The sequence below is a fragment of the Pteronotus mesoamericanus genome, unplaced genomic scaffold, assembly GCF_021234165.1.
Source record: "Pteronotus mesoamericanus isolate MK-2021 breed Mesoamerican mustached bat unplaced genomic scaffold, CSHL_Meso_final contig_101, whole genome shotgun sequence".
Classification (NCBI taxonomy): Eukaryota; Metazoa; Chordata; class Mammalia; order Chiroptera; family Mormoopidae; genus Pteronotus; species Pteronotus mesoamericanus.
In genome coordinates this window covers 8184193-8204843 of record NW_026555001.1, presented here as the reverse complement: position 1 = coordinate 8204843, position 20651 = coordinate 8184193, and the positions used below count along the sequence as shown (strand labels likewise).

General features: G+C 33.5%; 1 protein-coding gene across 1 annotated transcript in view; it reads right to left on the bottom strand.

The window, feature by feature from the left end:
- The window catches only part of PRKD3 (protein kinase D3), a 65511-nt gene that overhangs the window by 12740 nt on the left and 32120 nt on the right, over window positions 1-20651 (bottom strand). Inside the window, exons 7-15 of the mRNA XM_054567723.1 lie at window positions 18177-18254; window positions 15345-15528; window positions 13776-13899; window positions 11907-11984; window positions 10473-10749; window positions 7745-7797; window positions 6621-6693; window positions 5576-5682; window positions 18-179 (exon numbers count right to left, since the gene is read on the bottom strand). Coding sequence (XP_054423698.1) covers window positions 18-179; window positions 5576-5682; window positions 6621-6693; window positions 7745-7797; window positions 10473-10749; window positions 11907-11984; window positions 13776-13899; window positions 15345-15528; window positions 18177-18254 — 1136 coding nt within the window. The remainder of the gene's footprint in view (window positions 1-17; window positions 180-5575; window positions 5683-6620; window positions 6694-7744; window positions 7798-10472; window positions 10750-11906; window positions 11985-13775; window positions 13900-15344; window positions 15529-18176; window positions 18255-20651) is intronic.

Sequence of the window (20651 nt, the reverse complement as noted above, 5' to 3'; positions counted from 1 at the left end):
AAAAAGAGTTAAAATACCTGTGTCACCATGAATTTAGTAATTCGTTCTGGAAGTCGACTTTTCTCACTGGATAGGATCATTTCCAACATATCTCCATGCAGCTTTTCCATTACTACAAAAACTCGTTCTGGGGTTTCAAACATACATTCCAGGTTTACAATCCCAGGATGGTGCAAATTCTGAAGAGTTGCAGGATTAATTGTATAGAATACATGGCATAGAAAGAAAAAGAGCTTAGAAAAATAATAAAAGCAAAGAAAATAAAAAGCATCACAGATTATGATTTTCCCAGGTTATGGAGAGTTGAACACTGAGGGGAAAGAATGTATCCTCAATTTAATCATGTAATCACCCTTGTCCATTATTACTACTTTTCCTTCTTTTTAATCTTCTGACACTAATTTTATGCTGCCCATGAATAGGCACCAATTCCCAGATTTTAGCCAATTACACAAAACTCTTTGGGCAGGTATTTGTGAAGGTTTTATGCTCAAGAGATGGTTTTGTTTTTAACGTAGTTATTTACCTAAGTCTTGATTCTCCTTCTATGTTGATTTGGTCTTCCGTCTCTTAATCTTAGAAACTCTCTATTTCCATCATCCTTTCTTGAGTACTACTATGTTACCAGGGTTGAGCAATACAAAGATGATTATGATACTGTTTTTGCTATTAAAAAGGAATCTATCTTACTGGAGAAAAATAAATAAATAAAACTTCCTCTAAAGAAACCTGGGGAGTCAGCCATGCTCAAAAACGTTCAATAGCTCTTTATTTCTGGGCATAAATCTAAATTTCTCTGCTTTGATTTTTAGATCTTAAAATACCTAGCTTCACTATCCTAATACCATCTTAAATATTCTCCATTTGCCCAAATGATTAAGCTTTTTATTTCTTATTAATAGAAATATATTTTTTCTTATGTTTTCCCATTATTGGTACCTGATCATGCTAAGAAGGCATTTTTTTTTTTGGCTTATGTGAAGTTGAACTCCATCTCTAAAATGTTTTTAAAATCCACCATCAGCCCTACCTGGTGTGGCTCAGTGGACTGAGTACCGGTCTGCAAACCAAAGAGTCACTGGTTTGATTCCCAGTTTAGGACACATGTCTGGGTTGCAGGCCAGGTCACCAACAGGGGGCATGTGAAAAGCACCCACACATTGGTGTTTCTCTCCCTCTCTCCCTCCCTTCCCCTATTTATTTAAAAATAAAATCTTAAAAAAAAATCCATCTTCATCTCTCAGCTCCCCCTGCAAGTGCCTTAATTTTAGCTCTCGCATTACTTCTTTACAGGACTGCTGCAACTGTTTCCACTATACTCTATATGCACAATACTTAACCCATGGTACCATATTATGTGTGCATGTATCTTACTCTGTAGCCTCATTAGCTCCCTGAGGGCAGAGACTGTGTCTTAGTCATTTTTAACTAAATGTCTAAATCATGGTGGTGTTTTTAAAAAATGTTTAGAAAAATGAAGCAAAAAATAGTTTACTTATCAATTTAAAAAAACTTAATGTTCCAATTAACTAATCAGCTTAAAACATCGTGATATTGTAAGCAGCAAAATAAAAAGTGACACAATTTTATAGTGGATAAATGAAAGTGAAATACCCCAGTGGTGGGTGTAATAATGGCAGTAAACAATGAAAAATTCAGAATATAACAACTTTGGTCAAAGTAGAGTTGGAAGTGTGGCTGGCTGTCCCCTATGCTGTAGTTGTCTACCTCCTAAGTTTTCCCCCTCCCTTCCTTTAAAAACATACATGCACACACAAAAATAGAAGTGTGCTGTAACACTGTTCTCTCTTAACAATTTCTTCTATTTGTTTAAATGTCCTATTTTTTCTGGATTATTTTGGTAAATTACACTTTCATATAAATTTAACCATTTTCTCTCCAGGTTTTCAAATTTACCTTGCATAAGGGTTGTGCAAGTAGTATCTTAAGATTCCCTTAATTTTTTTTCAGTATTTATGTTCATCTCCTCAAGATGCTTTTCCATTTTTTTGATTAGGTTGACTACTTATTTTATTATCCCATCTCCCTGCTTTTGGATATATTTTATTATTTTCTGTATAAAATTTATTAATTTCCTGCTTTTGGATATATTTTATTTTCTGTATAAAATTCATTAATTTCCATTTTTATCCTTCTGCTTTCCTTAGGTTCACTGTTCATTCTTTAACTTCCTAAGTTAGATTCTTATTTTCATTCTTTCTTCCTTAATACTTGAAGTTAAAAAGCTTTCTCTGAGCAAGAGTCCAAAAGCTGATATACAGTATTTTTACACTTGTTTTCTAAATAGTACTCTGAAATTTTGATTTTGCTGATTCAAAAATTAAGATATTAAAATATTTTCAGGTGGTAGGGGCTATTTTTAATTTTGAAATTTATTTCCAGTTATACTGCATTAAGATCATATAATATTGCTTATTATTCTTTGAATATTCGTATATTCAAATACTAGTTATTGGTAGAGTGTTATTCACATTCTTCCACTGTTTCAAGTGTCCTTCTTCAGCTCATTTAAGGTGTTTTCCCTGAATTAAATCTCATCATATCATGACCCGATGACTGTCTCCTATCTGAGAAGGCACCTAGATGTAACAATGGTAGATCTCAGAAAGAGCCAGCAGAAGCAGTTCTTACTGTGGTACCACTTCCTGCCCACATCCCTGCTCCATCTCCACTGGTTTTGTAAAAACTTCTACTTATTTGGTAGGTCTGACCTCTCTCTTTTTTTTCACAAAACACAAGAGTGTGCTTTTCTGTTTACCATTTCTCTTGTAGCTTTTGGATAACTCCTGAGAAGGAGAAAATGCTGAATTTATAACACCGTTCAAAGTAGAAAGTTCTCTCTTAGATTCTTGATCACCTTTTTCTATTTGTACAGGTAGCCATGAGAGCACCACGCCTTTTCTCCCTCTACTCTACTATCCTTGGACAATAGCAAAAGAAACACTGACTAGTACTATATCCCTATGAAACAAAAGTAAAAATCCCTATTTCTTTCCTGAACCACAGTGTGTTCCCTAGGTGTGGCAATGTTGAAAGTTTATATAGGTATGAATCCTTTTCTGTATATAACCACATACAGGCATGTACAGTGTACACATTACCTTAAGAATTTACACAAATGGAACCATTCCATACTTCCTTTATAAAAATTTAATATTATAGATAATTCCCCACATAAGTACATTTACTCAACAAATAATAAGAGTATTTGCTATGTGCCTAGTACTACATAGGTAGTTTGAATTCACCAGTCAGCAAAACTGACTAAGTATCTCTGGTCTTACGGAGTTTCTTCCTGCTAGGTGAGTTTGAGAAAAAATAAGTATAGTTGCTGGCACAAAATAAGCCATTCACTACCATAAAAAGGTAAATATTTTCTATGAACAATCTGAAGAGAATCTACCACAAAAATGGTATTGTATTAAATTTAAGATGACAATATATTTGGAGACATGCTATAATCACTTAATTCTCTTCCCAGTTGGGCAATTTCAAGAAAAATAACCAGAAGGATATACTAATAGTTTTTACATGCGCATTATCTGGAAATTCCTATATTCAGTTACTATGGTCCAGAATTGATAACATGGGAAAAGAGGTTCAGTGTTTGTGATCAAAGTGACATCAAGAAATCACACTTTAGGAATATGTCCTTAATATTTATTTATGTTTTTTGCATATTAGTTAGACAATGAGAAAGATTCCAAAATTAGATATAAGAAAATATCTCTTAACAATGTATTCACACACTAATACAGAGTGTACATGCTAATAATATTCTATCTAAGTTGCTTTCTTTGTAGGAGACAGCCTTGAAGTGAGCACAGGGAGCTTGTAGACCAATCTTTTGATTGTCACTCCTCTGAAATAGAAGTGAGGCAAATGTTATTACTAGTGACCAATAAAATAATAAATGTAAAATTAATTATGCGCTTATAAATTTCTTACCTCTTTCAAGGAAGCATAACTTCAGTGAGCGCTATCTTCTTGAACTTCACCCACAAGCAAATGGGGCACTGACAGCATTAACTATCGCATCCCCATGATTTCTTAAATATTATGCAAAAGCTACACAACGAGTTAATAGAAACTTGCACATTATGGTATATTAGATATTAAAAAGATAAAATAAACATTTAAGATAAATAAGATAAACATTCATCAGAAGAATTAAAAAAGATAAAGCTAAATTTTAGTCTTCTGGATGACCCCAAAAGATGTAAAAATAACTCATAGATGGAGAGCAGGATGACAGCTAGTGGGGGGCGGGGAGGTTAGGGGGTGGAGGGATTGAGCAAAAAGGAAAAAGGACGCATTGACATGGACCACAGTGTGGTGACTGCTGGGGGAAGGGGTATATAAAGGGACTAAACGGTAATGGAAAAAAATACAATAAAGAGTAAATATAAAAAATTTTTAAATGCAGTTTTACATGTCAAAGAAATTATTATTGCCACAGATAGGCTTTCTCCATAATAATCTAATTTTTGTGAATGAACTGTAGTGGTTCTGATATTTTCCATTTAGCATATAAGGTACTATCCCAAAATGAAGGTGTCCAACAGTTTTACTATAGGATAGTGGCTAATTGTTAAGTTAGTAACGAAACCATTGACCTATCATGCCTATGAGGAACCTATTAGAATGTAATAGAATAAGAATAGAAAGTTAATATTCATCCTTTTCATTAGTAAATAAAATCAACATGTTGCAAAAGGAAAAAAGAAAGAAAATAATACATAGTAATTTATTTTACGGGATTTAAATCACTGCCAATATATCTTTTAAAATATACCTTAATGAATTAAACTATTAATATATTAAATCTTTAGAGTTTTGAGTTAATAAAAGAAATACTACTTTTAAGAGATAAACAATTTTTAAGCTGTCTTTATTTTTATAGTAATTGCTATAATAATCAAGCACCTCATCTGTGAGAATTGGGTGGGTACAACACAATGATATAAGTGTGGTGGTAAATGTGTCAATTATTTTGAGCACCTGGAGTGATGAATTAAGAATGGTATTTTATTTTTTAAAGATTTTACTTATGAAAATGAGTTCTAAATAAATTATTACCATAAAGCAAAATAATGGCAGCCCATGTAACTCCTAGCTTACTATAACCTAACTTTTCCTTTTTCAAGAGAACTTAAGGCCCTGGCTGGTGTGGCTCAGTGGCCTGAGTGCCAGACAGCCTGAGAACCAAAAGTCACTGGATCAATTGCCAATCAGGGCATAGGCCTGGGTTGCACGCCAGGTCCCCAGTAGGAGGTGCTCAAGAGGCAACCACACGCTGATGTTTCTCTTCCTCTCTTTCTCCCTCCCTTCCCTCTCTCTAAAAATACATAAATAAAATCTTAAAAAAAAAAAAGAACTTAAGGAGTTAATTCACATGCTCACCACCTCTCAGAGCCAAAAGGTCATAAGACGAGACCAAAACACAACAAAACAAACAAAAAATGAATCTTATCAGTACACTGAACAGTCTTTGATTTAAAATGCATAAATCAAAAAATAAAACCAATACAAGGCAACATTTTTTTTTTTTTACCTGTAGAATAGCCACTTCATTACGGAGTTGACTTTCCTGTTTTGTAGGAAACCTCATCTTATCAATTACTTTAATAGCTACATCCCTTCCAGTCTTTCTGTGTTTTCCTATTTAAAAAAAAGTATAGACAAAAAAGAAAAAGCAAATTGACAGCTCACATACAATACAAAAACTTTATCAGAAAGTTGTCCGCAGACTCAAATTTATATTGATTACTCTTATGTTTCTTTTCTTTGGCTCATTTTTCTCTTTCTCCTTCAACATACCTTTAATTTTGAGAAATAAATTACGTTTTCCCCTGTAGAGATTTGTACAGAAACACCTTATAAACGGTGTTTCATTATTTGAAATGGCAGGAAATTATAATCAACTTTTTGGTGAAAAATTAGCTACCTTATTAAATAAATGAGAGTTAACTTCCCTGATCTGGTATTCAGAGACTCTGACAAGATGGAAACATTGTACCAATGAATTAATTTTATTCTAGGTTCACTGAGTCAGCACAGTGATTTAACCACATACAAAAGCAAGTAAGGCCAACTGGGAGACTACTGTAACAGTCTTAGTAAGGGGTAACAAGGGCTTAACATAACATTTCTTTTGTAATGTGGATCAGAGCTTACAAAGTACCCTTACATACATTAAATTTAATCAATATTATCAACCCTGTGAGCTATGCAGATCAGCTTTATTATTTATTAATGCCATTAAACTGATAAAGATAAGGAGGCACCGTGAGGTTAAATGACTGCCAGCATCCTAAGTTAGAGAGCAAACAGTAGACGAATGGTGCCATTTGTGTGAAAATCAGTAGGGCATATACTTCAATAAACAGGCCTATATAGCCCAACATAAACCTCAAACCATTTATTTTTCCCACACAAATATATTGTATGAGCTACGGGCATAAAGTAAGGCTATTGTGAAACTAATTTTCTAGTTCTTTCAGTTATTTAATGTGATAAGATGTAACATCTGGCAGTATTGTAAAATTTCACAATTCTCCTATAGTATATATAATAAACAAATGGCTATAGGCACTTACCTCCATAAACAATGCCAAACTGGCCTGAACCAAGCACCTCATCTGCAAAGATCTGGTAAACAGTACTGATGTCCTATTTAGGATAGAGGAAGCAGTAGGTATAATTTACCTTTATAAAGCACTGTCAACACTTCTAATTCTTTTCATTCATTTTTGTTTTTATGACATAGGCAACTAACTTTCATAACAGTATTTTATGAAATAAGGCTTTCAATTTTTATTTTATCATTCTCAATGTGGAAGTATAATGTACTCTGTAAGAAGACCTTTGGGGAAAAAAATCTTAGACTTATTAAGTAGTGATCTTTAGAAAGTAAATTAACATAAAAAATTAAGAACAAAGCTTTTACCTATTTTACCATTAAAGAGATTTGTCATCTTTGATTTGAAAAGAAAACTCAAAAGGTTCATATTAACATTAAGCTAATCTGGAAAGACTAATGAAAAGAGTGTGTATGAGAAAATCTGTAACTCCAATCCACTCCTCAATTTTATCCCTTCTTTCCCTCCCTCCACTTTCTTCCCTCCCTCCCTCCCTCCCTCCCTCTCTCCCTCCACCCCCTTAAATAATGGTAGTGGTTGTCACAAATTCATTTTGGCGGGGGAAATACTCTCTAATGCCATCGATAGCTCTTCAGTCAAGGTCGCCCTTCTGTTTGGATATGTACTGTGTTCTCCATGAAGCTGAGGACTCTCTACCTCGTTTAGTGTTAACATTCCTAGCCAGTACCTGTCTCATGGTAGTCGCTCAAATAATTTAGTCCTAGGCCTCAATTTCTCCTTGGTAAAGTGGATATAACAACATCTATCTCACTCGATTTCTGAATAAATTAAATTAGGATATATATTAAGTGTCGAGATGTCCAGTGCATGACATACAATAATCAGTATGGCTAACCTTTGAACAATGTGAGGGTAAGGGATGACAACCTCCAGGCAGTCAAAAATCAACATATTACTTATGACTCCCCTGAAACTTAACTACTGTTGGCTCTTTGCAACTGAGGATTCAACCGAGTGCAGAACAAAAATATGCGAAACCAAAATATTGTTTTTGTTCTGCAGTTGGTTGAATCCATGGATATGAAACCTGAGGATACCATGGAAGGGTATTTTTTACTTACCACATTCTCCTGGATCTGACAATTAGATACAGAGATACTAGTAGACAAATCTTCTGTAAAATACAAGAATGATGTATGAGAAAAGAACAAAATTGTTAGACTATGACTTAATAATATTAATATTTACTGATATGTGAATACCCAGAGTATATTAAATTTAAAACACTGGCTAACATTCAATTAATATAATGTGATTACATTTGTTAAAAAAAAGATTTTGCACAAGCAATAATAATCCAGGAGGTGGAACCTGGTTCAATCATGTGTGATACATCCATACAAAGGAATACTATCTAAACATTTAATAGTGTAGAACTATAAGTACTGAATCAGAAAGCTATCCATGACATATTAAGTGATAAATGTAAAAGTTGCAGGGTAGCAGCATTTGAATTATAAACAAACAAAAATACTTCTGGTGAGTGAGAGAGTTGGAGTTGGGGAACAAAGATTTTAGTCTTTATACGCTTCTATACAGTCTGTAAGTTTTCAAACATAAAAAGCATATGCATTACTTTAATAAAAAATTTAAAAATTAGGTAAATCTATATACTGACATTGAAATATATCTGATATATATCAAATAGAGGGTGAAAACAAGTTGCAAAAAGAACACAGAGTATGACTACATTTTTTATAGTACAGATAGTATAGGTGCCCCTTCCCCCCATCAATCCCCAAACCAATATACACCAAACTATTAATAATTGTTTTCTGAGTGGGGAGATATGCAATTGGGAATGGGGGGATGTTTTATGTGTATAGGGAGCACTTTCTCATTTTATATATTTCTATAAAGTTTAAATGTTTGTATTACTTTGGGAAGTAAAGAAAGTAAGTAACAAGAAAAAGAGAAAGGGGAAAATGGAAAGCAAGCAAGAGACTAGATATCAAACATCCTGACCCTTGGAGACAACTCAAATAAGATATGACATTTCCTTTATAATCCCAAATATAAAATTTCATTAACAAGGAAATATTAAGTAAAATATAGCTCAAAAAATAAGTTGTATGACTGTCCATTTTATGGACAAAAACTCCATTTTATGTCAATTTAAAAAATTTCAAATACTGATCAATGAAACAAAAAAGGCACAGCATCAACAAAATTAATGTGTTTAAAATTCTTTTCAGTAGTTCCAGTTCCCCAGTTTAAATCAATATTTAGTTTCAAAGGCCTTTACTCACTAGCTTGATCCACTTTTTTTCCATTTTTAAATCATTTTTATTTTTCAATTACACTTGACATACAATATTATATTAGTTTCGGGTGTACATCCCAGTGATTGGACATTATATTTCTTACTAAGTGATCATCCCAATAAATCTCGCATCCATGTGACACCATACGTAGGAGAGAGTTAAATGTATAGGCCAAGATCACATAGCTAGTAAGTGGCAGAGCTGGGGTTTCATTCTCCAGAATCCTCAGTCTTAACCCGTCTCTAATTCTGCTTTTAGAAACCCTTAACCCTAGGGAGGAGGTCCATGGATGGGCTTGAGAAAGTCCCTAAATTCAATTATATATATTTGTGTATGTGCCTGTATTATAGTGGAGAAAAGGTCCATAATTTTAATTCAAATATATTACAGTTGTCTAAAATTCCTCCAAACTTGAGGAGCACTGTGAACATCCATCTATTTACCCTCTTAATAATATTAGACACCAAACATGTTCATGGTTATTACATTTGTCCCTTTGATCACACTGTCTCCTCAATTAGAGGACACTACGCCCTCCACCTCTGCCATTTAGTCCTGCCTATCCTAAATTCCCTGAGATCCAAGCTCAAGGCCCAAATCAGGTTCTTCTACCATGACATCTCTGTTTACTCTGCCAATCTGTATTTGAGTTCCTTAAGTAAAGCATTACTCATTTTTGCCCTCTACTGCTTTACAGTAACATCTAGCACTTGTGTATATGTCTTATCTCCTTAAACGGCCTTTAAAATTTCTGGTTTTCTTTTGTATTCTAGCTCAGGACCTAGCATAATGCCAAGAACAGCACAACATAGTACAGCTGAACTGAAATAAATTATATTTAGAAACTGGTTGATATCTGTTTCAATTTAGATATAGTTATCTAATAAGTGAGTTATGTTTCCCCGTAAACAACATAATGCCAGTGGAGGCAAAGTGCCATTATACTATGGCCTTCTGATTTATTGTTCAATTGAGACTTTTTCAAATTTTGTTGGTACGAAGGACATACGATTCTGTAATCTTTAAATATTTCTGAATGTTTTAATTCAGTTAAAAGAAATAGAGCATATCTGACTTCACAGATTTCATGAGTATAATGTGAACAAACTGTAACACTTTATAGCCTGTTATATGCCACTGTGAAGCAAAATACTAATACTAGTAGTTAATCCAATAATTTATGGATGCCAAACACTGTTGTATATCTTACATGTCCTCCTTTGTTTAATAATGACAACCCTATAAAGAAGGTAATATTACAGAAAGATACAGTACTTGTCTAAGATTACATAGCAAGTTGGCCAAGCCAGGATTTAAATGTAGGAAGATGGACCCTGGAGCTGAGCTCTGGGGGACTGTATATGCTATAACCAACATAACTGTATAAAGGAATTAACTAATGGTATTGGTTACACCAAACAAAGCTTAAAATGAGTGTTAAAAATACATAGAGAAAATATGACCACACCACAAAATGCTTAAGAACCAAAGGGGAAAAAAAGCCATCAACAAGCATATTGCTTACTGTGATCTTTCCCTTGCCCTGGAGAAGTGCAAACACTGGCTTGAGGGGTAACAGGCATGAGTGCTTGGCGAATTGCTTTTTCCCAGCTCTGTGCTACATCAAGTCCAACTCCGGTGGCAGCAAGAACAGGATTGTGAGAGCTGTCTCCAATGTTCTCACCAACAAAGTACACCATAGTATCAGTGATGATTTCAAAACAGTGTGGGTTGCTGCCTTGTGAAATGTTCATGAAATCTTGTGGTGAGGATATGCGGAGAATTTCTGAAAGTGGGATTTCCTAAAGTAAAACATTAAACGTTGGAAAATATAAAAATTTGTTTTTATTTTCAGTATACTAAGCAATCAAAAATATGCATTTCTAATAAATGCTATTAATGTAAACACATATATGTGGTCCATGAAACATACAGTCAAGTCTTGTGATGGTATCTTCCTTGAATAATCTGCATGTTCACCAAGGCCAGAGGCAGAGCATGAAGTATAGTAACTGTCAGTGATTCCCTACTACAGGTATCAAAATGTAAGGAAGGTGAGGATTTAAGAAGCCAATGGCTGCTATAGAAATACTTGTCACTTTCCAATTGTCATTAAATCAACTCAACAACTACTTTTCTACTGGCTGCTGGCTGCAAGATAAAAGTGGGCAAAAGTAGGTTTACAGTTGTTCGTATGGAAAATAATACAATAAATAAATAATAATACAAGAATAACCCTGTTTTGCGTACCAACTGTAAATCTACTTTTGCCCCATCCTGTATATCCTCAAAAGGAGAACAAAGCAGACATAATAGCAGCAAATTAGAATGTCTGATTCTGTCCATAATTGTAACAATCATTTATGTTTAGTCCACTTTGTAAGGCAAAAAAAAATTATCAAGTAAACCCCAACTAACTTTAAGTCATTTGTTTTTAGTCTCTTTCTTACTGATACAATTGCCACACTTACAATCCTGTTGGTGTCAGTCAGTGACATGGCAAAATGTGGAGCAAGCCAAGCAAAGAATACTATACAAAGTAGATGAAGAGCCAAAAGAAGCATCTGGGAATTGGGATTTAAGGTGAAATGGAAGGTGAGAAAAACACCGAATACCACATTGGCCTGATCTGGACAGGCAATGATCATGTAAGTTTCTAAAGAGTTTAATCTAAGTCACAGAACCAAAAGTAAAGCAGGAGCAACCCGACGGGCAAACCAAAAACAAAGAAACATACACACAAAAAACCATCTTTGGTAGCAGAACTGTTATGGGGAATAAGATGGATGCATGGGGGACATGTACTTCAACAACAAGGAACTGAACAGTGACTCCTATAAACTATACTAGGCAGAGTTGTAACAGGTATATTCCAATACAACAATTAATATTATTCAGATATATTTGGAAAACATACGCTATTTTAATGTACATATCTTTAAAAATGTGAAATCTTTACCTTATAATACTTTGATCCAGATTCATTTTGAAACAATGTTAGACATTTGCTGTCAAGTCTCCAGTAATGCCTCTTTCTCTATAAAATAAAGAATACAAAACTGTGAAGTTCAAAACAATGATTCCTCCGAAGGACCTTTCCTTTTCCTTTCATTTCTACTCATAAATTTATACTTTTTAATAGGTTTAAAACTCATGAGGTTCAAAATTCTGAAACTATAGAAGATATATAGCAAAAAGTACACTCCCACCATCATGCCTATCCGTACACATAGACATCAATGTTGCTAAGTTTTGGGAATCCTTTTAGAGACCTTTATAGGTGAACACACAAATATACAGTATTACACACACACAGGTATGTAATTTACCTATTGGCTAAATTTCAAAGGTTGGCACTCTGGGTCAGAAAGATATGTTTACATGTAATTTTGCTTGACAGTATTAAATCACCCTACATAAGACTTCACCCAATTTAAAGGCGAATCAGCAACATGAGAGTGCCTGTTTATTCACACCTTCACAAACTCAGTAAGTTAGTAAACTTTTTGATGTTTGATATACTGATAAATTAAAACCAGTATTCAGTGAAATTTTAAGTTGTATCTTAAGATAATGCTATGTTTAAGAGTCATTTCTATTTTCTTCTCTGTAAACTCTGTTCATTAGCTTTTCACATAATATGTATTCAGGGTTCTTCCGTATCTTTCCATGGCTTGATAGCTCACTGCTTTTTAGTGCTGAATAATATTTCACTGTCTGAATGTACCACAGTTCACTTATCGTTCACTTACTCAAGATTACTTGATTGCTTCCAAGTATTGCAATTATGGATAAAGGTACTATAAATATCCATATGTATTTTTAAATGGATGTAAGTTTTCATCTTTTTAGGGTAAATAGCAAAAAGTATGATTTCTAAATCATATAATAAGAATATCTTTAGTTTTGTAAGAAACTGCCAAACTGTCTTCCAAAGTGGCTGTACCATTTTGCATTCTTATCAATGACTGGAAAGTGCCTGTTGCTCAATATCCTCTCCAGCATTTGGTGGTGTCAGTGTTCTGGATTTTAACCATTTTAATAGGTGTATTAGTGGTAGCTTATTGTTTTAGTTTGCACTTTCCTGATGACATATAATGGAGAGCAACTTTTCATGTACTTATTTGCCATCTGTGTACCTTCATTGGTGAGGTATATGTCAAGGTCCTGTGCCAATTTAAAAAAATATATTTTTATCTTCACCCAAGGGTATGTTTATTGATTTGAGAGAGAAGAGAGACATTGACGTGAGAGAGAAACATCGATCAATTGCCTCCCATATGCGCTCCAAATGGGGATCAAACTTGCAACTTAGCTATGTGCCCTGACTGGGAATAGAACCCTCAGTCTTTTGGTGTACGGGATGATGCTCCAACCAACTGAGCCACTTGGCCAGGGCTGGGGCCCATTTTTTAAGTTGTGTTGTTTTCTTACATTTGAGTTTTAAGAGTTTTTTGCATATTTTGGATAACATCAAATTTTTTTTATCAAATGTCTCTTGCAAATATTTTCTTCCGGTTTGGGGCTTGTCTTTCCATTTTCTTGACAGTGCCTTTAGTAGAGCAGAAGTTTTTAATTGTAATAAAGCACAACTTATCAATGATTTCTTTCATAGGTTATGCATTTGGTGTTGCAAAAGGTTATGCGAGGGGTCTATCCTTAGACCCTTTCTGATTCTCTAGTGCTATACCAGTTCATAATACATTAAATATTTTACCTTTTAAAAATCTTTACAAATACATACGATTCTCATTTTGATTTAAAAACGCACAAAATAAAGCACATAACGAAGTTTCACTACCACATTTAAATGCCTGTGATTACTGACCAAGGTGTCCCTGCTGGTGTAATGGACCATCCATCCTTCCTTCACCATAGTGCTGCTCTTCCTCTTTGTGTGCTTGATGGATTGTACGACCCTCATTAGTGGAATATTATTGCTCGTTGAAGGACTAAAAAATATTTAATGTTTATGATAAATATTGGTAATTGCAATTTAAAAAATCATATACATAGTTAATCAAGCCTTTTTAAAGATAATGAGCTAAAATTTTTCAAAATATCCTAGGAAGACAGACCTTAAGAAAATTTATTGTAATGCTGAAATACAGTTGATTTATAAAAGATTAAGATAACATTGTAGTTCCTCATTTTTTGGCATGAGTATATTCTGGAGGTCACAAAACATAAGAAAACAATGAACAGAGAAGAAGAATCCTCCCCAGTTAAAACATTTGGAGTCTGGGGGAGGGTCCCATTGGGGATTGCTGTTGAGAAAGCTTCCTGTCGCAGGCAGCATGATAAATTCAGTAAATTCACAACCAGGCAAAAGCAAGTACTCCTATACTCAAATTCTCATGGTTCAGAAATTAAATTCTACTGCTTATGTTGTTAGCAAAAAGTACTCCTAGTAGAAGATACTGAAAAGAGAATTATTTACAGATATTAAGAAAATAAATAACGTAATGAGTCACACTGGGTAATACTGAAACATAGGTCAGTAACAGTGTAGCTGGAGAAAAAGAGCAATTTGGGGGGTGTGTGTGAAAAAAACACTTTTTGAATTTTAGTCTCAAACAGTTAGAATCCTTTCTCTTAAATTTATGAAGTATTCATGCTCAGGAAGCTAAGTTTTCTCAATAGTCTCCAAATTGGGTAAACAAATTTTAGTTGAGAATAATATGATAATAAGACCTGTAATTTAAGGATAAGTCAAACTGAATAGCTGACAACTCTGCCATGTGATTGATAAATAACCCATTTTTTAAAAAAATACCTCTTTATTGAAAATGAAAAACAAAATCTGCCAAAATGTTAATATTCTGCTTGAAGTAGTACATCCTACAGGGCTGTATATACAAAATACTGAATTCTGTTAACATAGGGGATACTTAAAAGTTTTATAATTGAATAGCGATTTTACAAAGTGCTAAAAGTCACATTAATTGTGGTATGTAAAAACTGCCCCCAAATTCATCACCATCATCTTTGTGTAACACTCTTCAGGTGCAGTGTTTCTGTGTTTCTAATATTGGATCATCTGCCGGTGTAAAGGCTGTGTGAAACTGGTGGCTTTAACTGATGGTTCAATGCTGTCACCTTACAGGAGCTGTTCCACAGCTAGATATCACATCTAGACTATATTTAAATAAAGCATTTTTTTCTCTTAAAAAAAACAGAATTATCATACCTTTTCACCTGGAGTGGATGGCAAGAGTGATAATTTATTTCAGAAATACTGTGGTGCATGTAAAAGAATTAGCCACAATTTAATTAGATTTTAAATTACATTTTTGGTTCCACTTAAAGAGATGTGGCTTCTTCCTCATTAATGGAGCTCCTGGACCAACTCTGCATTTGGAAGTACAATAGCTTGTAATACCTAAATGTGTGTTACCTGATTGTTTTAACAGCTTCTTCATCTCTTTCCCCATCAAGATCAGAAGGATCCAAGAAGAACATTTTATCTTCTGGGGGAGATGGTTCTTCTGTGTCATCCAAGCCCCTACTGCCATCGCTGTTCATGTCACTACTGTCAATATCCATTGGCATGTCTGTATCTGTTCCCAGACTGGACGGTTCTGGCAAAGTTTTAAATGAATTTCAGAGTACTGTACTAACAAGACATCAATACATCTAAACAGAGATATTATATTAAATTTAGGATAAAGAAATATTTAAGAAAGATAAAAAATGCACAAACCATAAGGTAAAAGAATCTATTTATTTGATTATGTTAAAATTTTAAATTTCTGTATGACATAAGACACTAGAAACAAAGTAAAAGATTTACCCACTATTATTATAATTCTGGTCAATTGATTTTTTACAAGGGTCTAAGCAATTCAGTGTAAAAAGGATAAACAGTCTTTTCAATAAATGGTACTACAACAACTGGAAAGCTTCATGTAAAAAAAATGAAATAGGACGCCTTCCTTAAACCAAATACAAAAATTAACTTAAAGCAGATCGTAGACCAAAATATGAGCTAAACCTGGCAAACTCTTAGAATAAAACACAGGGGTAAATCTTTGTGGCCATGGGTTAGGCAAAGCCTTCTTAGATATCTATGGCACCAAAAACTTAAGTGACAAAAGAAAAAAAAACATTGAACTTCATCAAAATTGAAAACTTATGTTCTGCAAATGATACCTCAAAAAAGTAAAAAGACAGCTTACAGCATGAAAGTATTTGCAAATCACATATCAAATAAGGAATATGTATCCAGACTATTTAAAGGACTCTTACAATTCCATAATAAAAAGATAAATAACCTAGGCAAATGGGCAAAAGATCAAAATAGGTATTTCCCCAAAGCAGATGTGAAAATGATCAATAAGTACATGAAAAGATGTGCGGTATCAGTAAGCCACCAGGGAAATGCAAATCAAAACCATAATGAGATATCACTTAATGCTCACTAGGATGGCAATAATCAAAATAGCACAATAACAAGAGGTGGCGAGGATGCAGAGAAATTAGAATCCTCACACAGTGCTGCCGGTAGTGTGAAATAGTACAGGTGCTTTGGGAAACAGTTCAGCAGTCCTTGAAATGTTAAACACAGAGTTTATCATATGACTCAACAGTTCCACTACTAGGTATCTACCCAAGAGAAATGAAAACATATGTCCACAGAAATTATGTTCAAATGTTCATAGCAACATTATTCATAAGGAACACAAAGTGGATACAATTCAAATGTCCACTGGTGAATGTATAAGTAAAATGTAGTATTTTCATGCAGAGGAATATTATTCATCAATAAAAAAATATGTTACAATGTGGGCTAAACCCTGAAAACATTATGCTAAATAACCAGTCACAAAAGATTACATATTGTATGCTTCCATTTATATGAAATGTCTAGAATAAACAAACCCATAAAAATAGAAATATGATTAGTGCTTGCCAGAGGCTAGGAGGGAAAAGTGGATGGAAAATGACTACTACTGCGTAGTGAATTTTTTTTCTGGGTGATGAAAATGTTCTAACATTAGAGTATAGTGACAGTTGCATAACTGTGAAAAAACTAAGTAGGAGAATTATAACATATACAAATTATACCTCAGTAAAGCTGTTTACAAAATGATAAGCCAGCAAATGAGAGGAGTTTGTGTCACATATAACTGACAAAAAATTAGGGAGAATTATCAACAGCTTCTGCAAATCAATAATAACAAATATACAAACAGAAAAATGGATAAAACTTGTGAACAGGCAATTTATGATGGAAAACCCCCTAAATAACCAGTAAACATTCGAAAGGTGCTCAAATTCATTAGTAACCAGATAAATACACATTAAAATAAATGTAAATAGTATTTCATATCCATTTGTCAATTAGTATAAAAGTACAAAAATACATGAAAAGACTTTAGTAATATAGAAAAATGAGAAAACCAGTTATGCTATCAATGGTGTTAAACAACAACCATAGAAAACATGCCTTAAGAGAAACTGTTAAATTCTTAAGGAGTTGTAATTTCCATCCCTTATGCTTTTTGGCCTACAGAACTACTTACATTCAATTTTTACCAGTCATGGAAATGTTAAAGAAAAATTATGCTGAAAGTTTAGTCATTACTCCTTCCTTCGGAAAAAAAAAAAAAGTAATAACTTTTATTAACAGAATCTTGAAAAGAGAAAAAAATGGCAAAGAAGGGGAAATATTTAGCTAATGGTTATTTACTGGAGAAAGAAACAGTGAAGCTATATCATGTGTCCTAAAACTATGGACTAAGAAGCCACGCCATATGGGTTCAAATCCCAACTCTACCACTTACTGGCTGTATTATTCTTTGTGCCTAAGTTAACTCATTTGTAAGTACTTACCTCAAAGAGTTGGTCTTAAGTTTAAATTTCAATATGTGTAAAGAGTTTAGAATAGTTCCTGGCATATACTAAGCAGTCAATAAATGTTAAAACTATGAAATAGTTCTAGGAATAACAACAGGGTTTTAAACTATGTCTTTTTACATCTAAAGATGAAAGAAGATATCCAGTGCTATTTGTTATATTAGACTATACAGTAGTAGGTGGCTAAAGGGAAGATGGGAAAGGATAACTAGTAATCAAAGCATACCATTACTGATCTCTGTATCTCGCTTGATTATTAAATGAGAAAAAAAGTTGAAGTTAAAAAACAAAACATGCAAATATAACCTTGTACAAAAAAGAATTGTAACCTTTTTAAATCTTTTATGAAAATTAAGAAAAAGTATTTTACCTCCATTGAAAGTAACCTCTCCAAGGCAGTCTCTTGGTACTTTTGATGCACAGCGTTTATGGCAGTTGAATTTGCAATCTAAAATAAAATATTCAGCTTATTAATTTATGTTAAAAGTCAGGCTATATCAGACAAGACTTTTTAAATCGCTCACAAATAGAGTATCAGAAATGACAATGATGATAAAATAGTTTTCCTCTACTAAGAACTTAGGTCTTGGACTAAAGATCTAGTTTCAAATTCTGAGGCCACCTCTTAACAGTTATTTTAACTCCTGAGGGCTCAGTTTCTTTATCTGTAAAATGAAGTTAAAATGTTGCTGGCAAGTCCGCATTTCCTTCCCTTACCTCACATTTACCTTGCCAAATACCCCTGAAGGGTTTCTCGAGCTGATCCAATTCCTTTCCAATACATGTTAGGCCTTACTTACAATTTCTATTTATTAGGACCTAGTGCATATGCAGAAAAGAGACTGGGATTCCCACAACCAGTTATTAGGAATTAGTGAGGGCTTTCCCATACAACCTTGTAAAGGAGGGCTGAGCTTCTCATGTACAAGGTCTCCCACTTACACGTAACAGTCCTTTCCAGCCTGCACGAACCTCACAGTTGATAGCATTGCAAATCACTGTCAAGTACAAATGGCTCAATACTGTTGTGTAACTGAGTGGTTCTTAAATTATGGTCCCCAGACCAGCAGCATCATTTGAGAACTTGTTGGAAATGCAAATTCTTGGGTCCCACCCAGACCTATTTCATCAGCAGCTCTGGGAGTGGGGTTGAGAAATGTGTTTTTAATAATCTCTGTAGGTGACACTAAAATTGAAACACACTGCGGTAATAACTGTCTAATACCACTTTGAAATATATCTACCAGCAATAACTGGGTAAAAAAGTAATTTCAGGTCCTGACTGAAACAAAAAAACAACCCCAAAAACAAACCATCAAATCAATAATTTGGTTGGAAATAAAACTTGAATTATAAAACATTTTTAAATGAGGCCGTGGTAAAATGCATACATATTAATATCATGCATATATCTTAAATAATTCACTTGTTTTTTTTTTAATCTCATATGGTTTGCAAATTGTGAAAATACCAAGGTTTCTACTTTCCCTTTGAAAATGTAAAGCCAAATTTGTGGCCCAACTGCAGCAAGTATGTAAGTTCTAATGGCAGGCAGTTTTATTTCTCTGTACTCCTACTCATGTTTTATTAATTTGTTTATGCTTTCTTACATTTTATATATACTCTCAAGTTGCCTTGTAGTTTTAATAGAACGAAGTAAAAAATAAACAGATGACTGAGTTGTTCTTGGAATTGCATTTTTTTCTCAAATAATCCAGCATTACTCTTTTATCTTAAAGACTAAATTGCTTTACTCATTGTAAGCTTGAAAAGTGAATGAAAATTACATCTATTTTACTTTTTAAGCATTTTAATTCATATTATAAAAATACAAGAATCAATGAAGTAAATTCGGATTGTTTTTGATTGATAAACAAAATAAGTATAACCAATATAATCACAAAACATCATTCCTTTAGAGCTCTAAGAAATTAAACTAATAACCCAGAGACACAGTTAACTGGTTTTATTTCAAAATTCATTAATTTACATACTTATTTTAGTTCCTCTACAAAATATGGTACTTTTCTGCATATGGTTTTAGAATGTTTCTGTTCTGCTCAGCAAAGCAGCACTATTTTACTACCTTTAGTAAGATTATCTGTTGGCTGGAATTTGTACATCTGTTACTAATGTTCTTTCCTAAAACATTCCTTAGTGGCTGCTTGCCAGTATACTTTAGTGTTGATATTTTAAAGCAGTAACATATATTAACTCATATTCAAAAGTAAGCTGTTGAAATAAAATTTCAACATGTAATTATGCCTGCCGGATGGTTATTGAATACTTGACAACAAACGTACAACCTGTTCTCTATTTGATGTTCCCCAATGCTGTCATATTTTTATATACTTAGGTTAAATTTGTATACAATTATTTGATTCTGTTTTGTAAACAGGATTTATTGTTGTAAAAACCTCAAATATAATGTTTTATTTAGATTAAACTAACTTATTCAATTCCACAAATACTTCTGCTATGTAAAAAAGTATGGTACCAAGAACTGTTAAAGTAATCACCTGAAAAATAAGTACATAAGATTATGGAAAGGTAACATCATATCCTGGCTTAATGACTAAAAACACATTTAAACTCTTTTTTGGTTTTCACACTATTGTATAGCATTGCTAAGCATATGAGATTTAAAAAATAAAAAAACATCTTTTAAAAGCATAAAAACATTATATAACTATGGAAAAATTTTTCCATTATTTTATTAAAAACCTGGCTCATTAAAAGATGTTTTTGAGCCCCAGCTGGTGTGGCTCAATGGACTGAGTGCTGGCCTGAGAACCCAAATGTCACCAGTTTGATTCCCAGTCAAGGCACATGCTTGGGTTGCGGG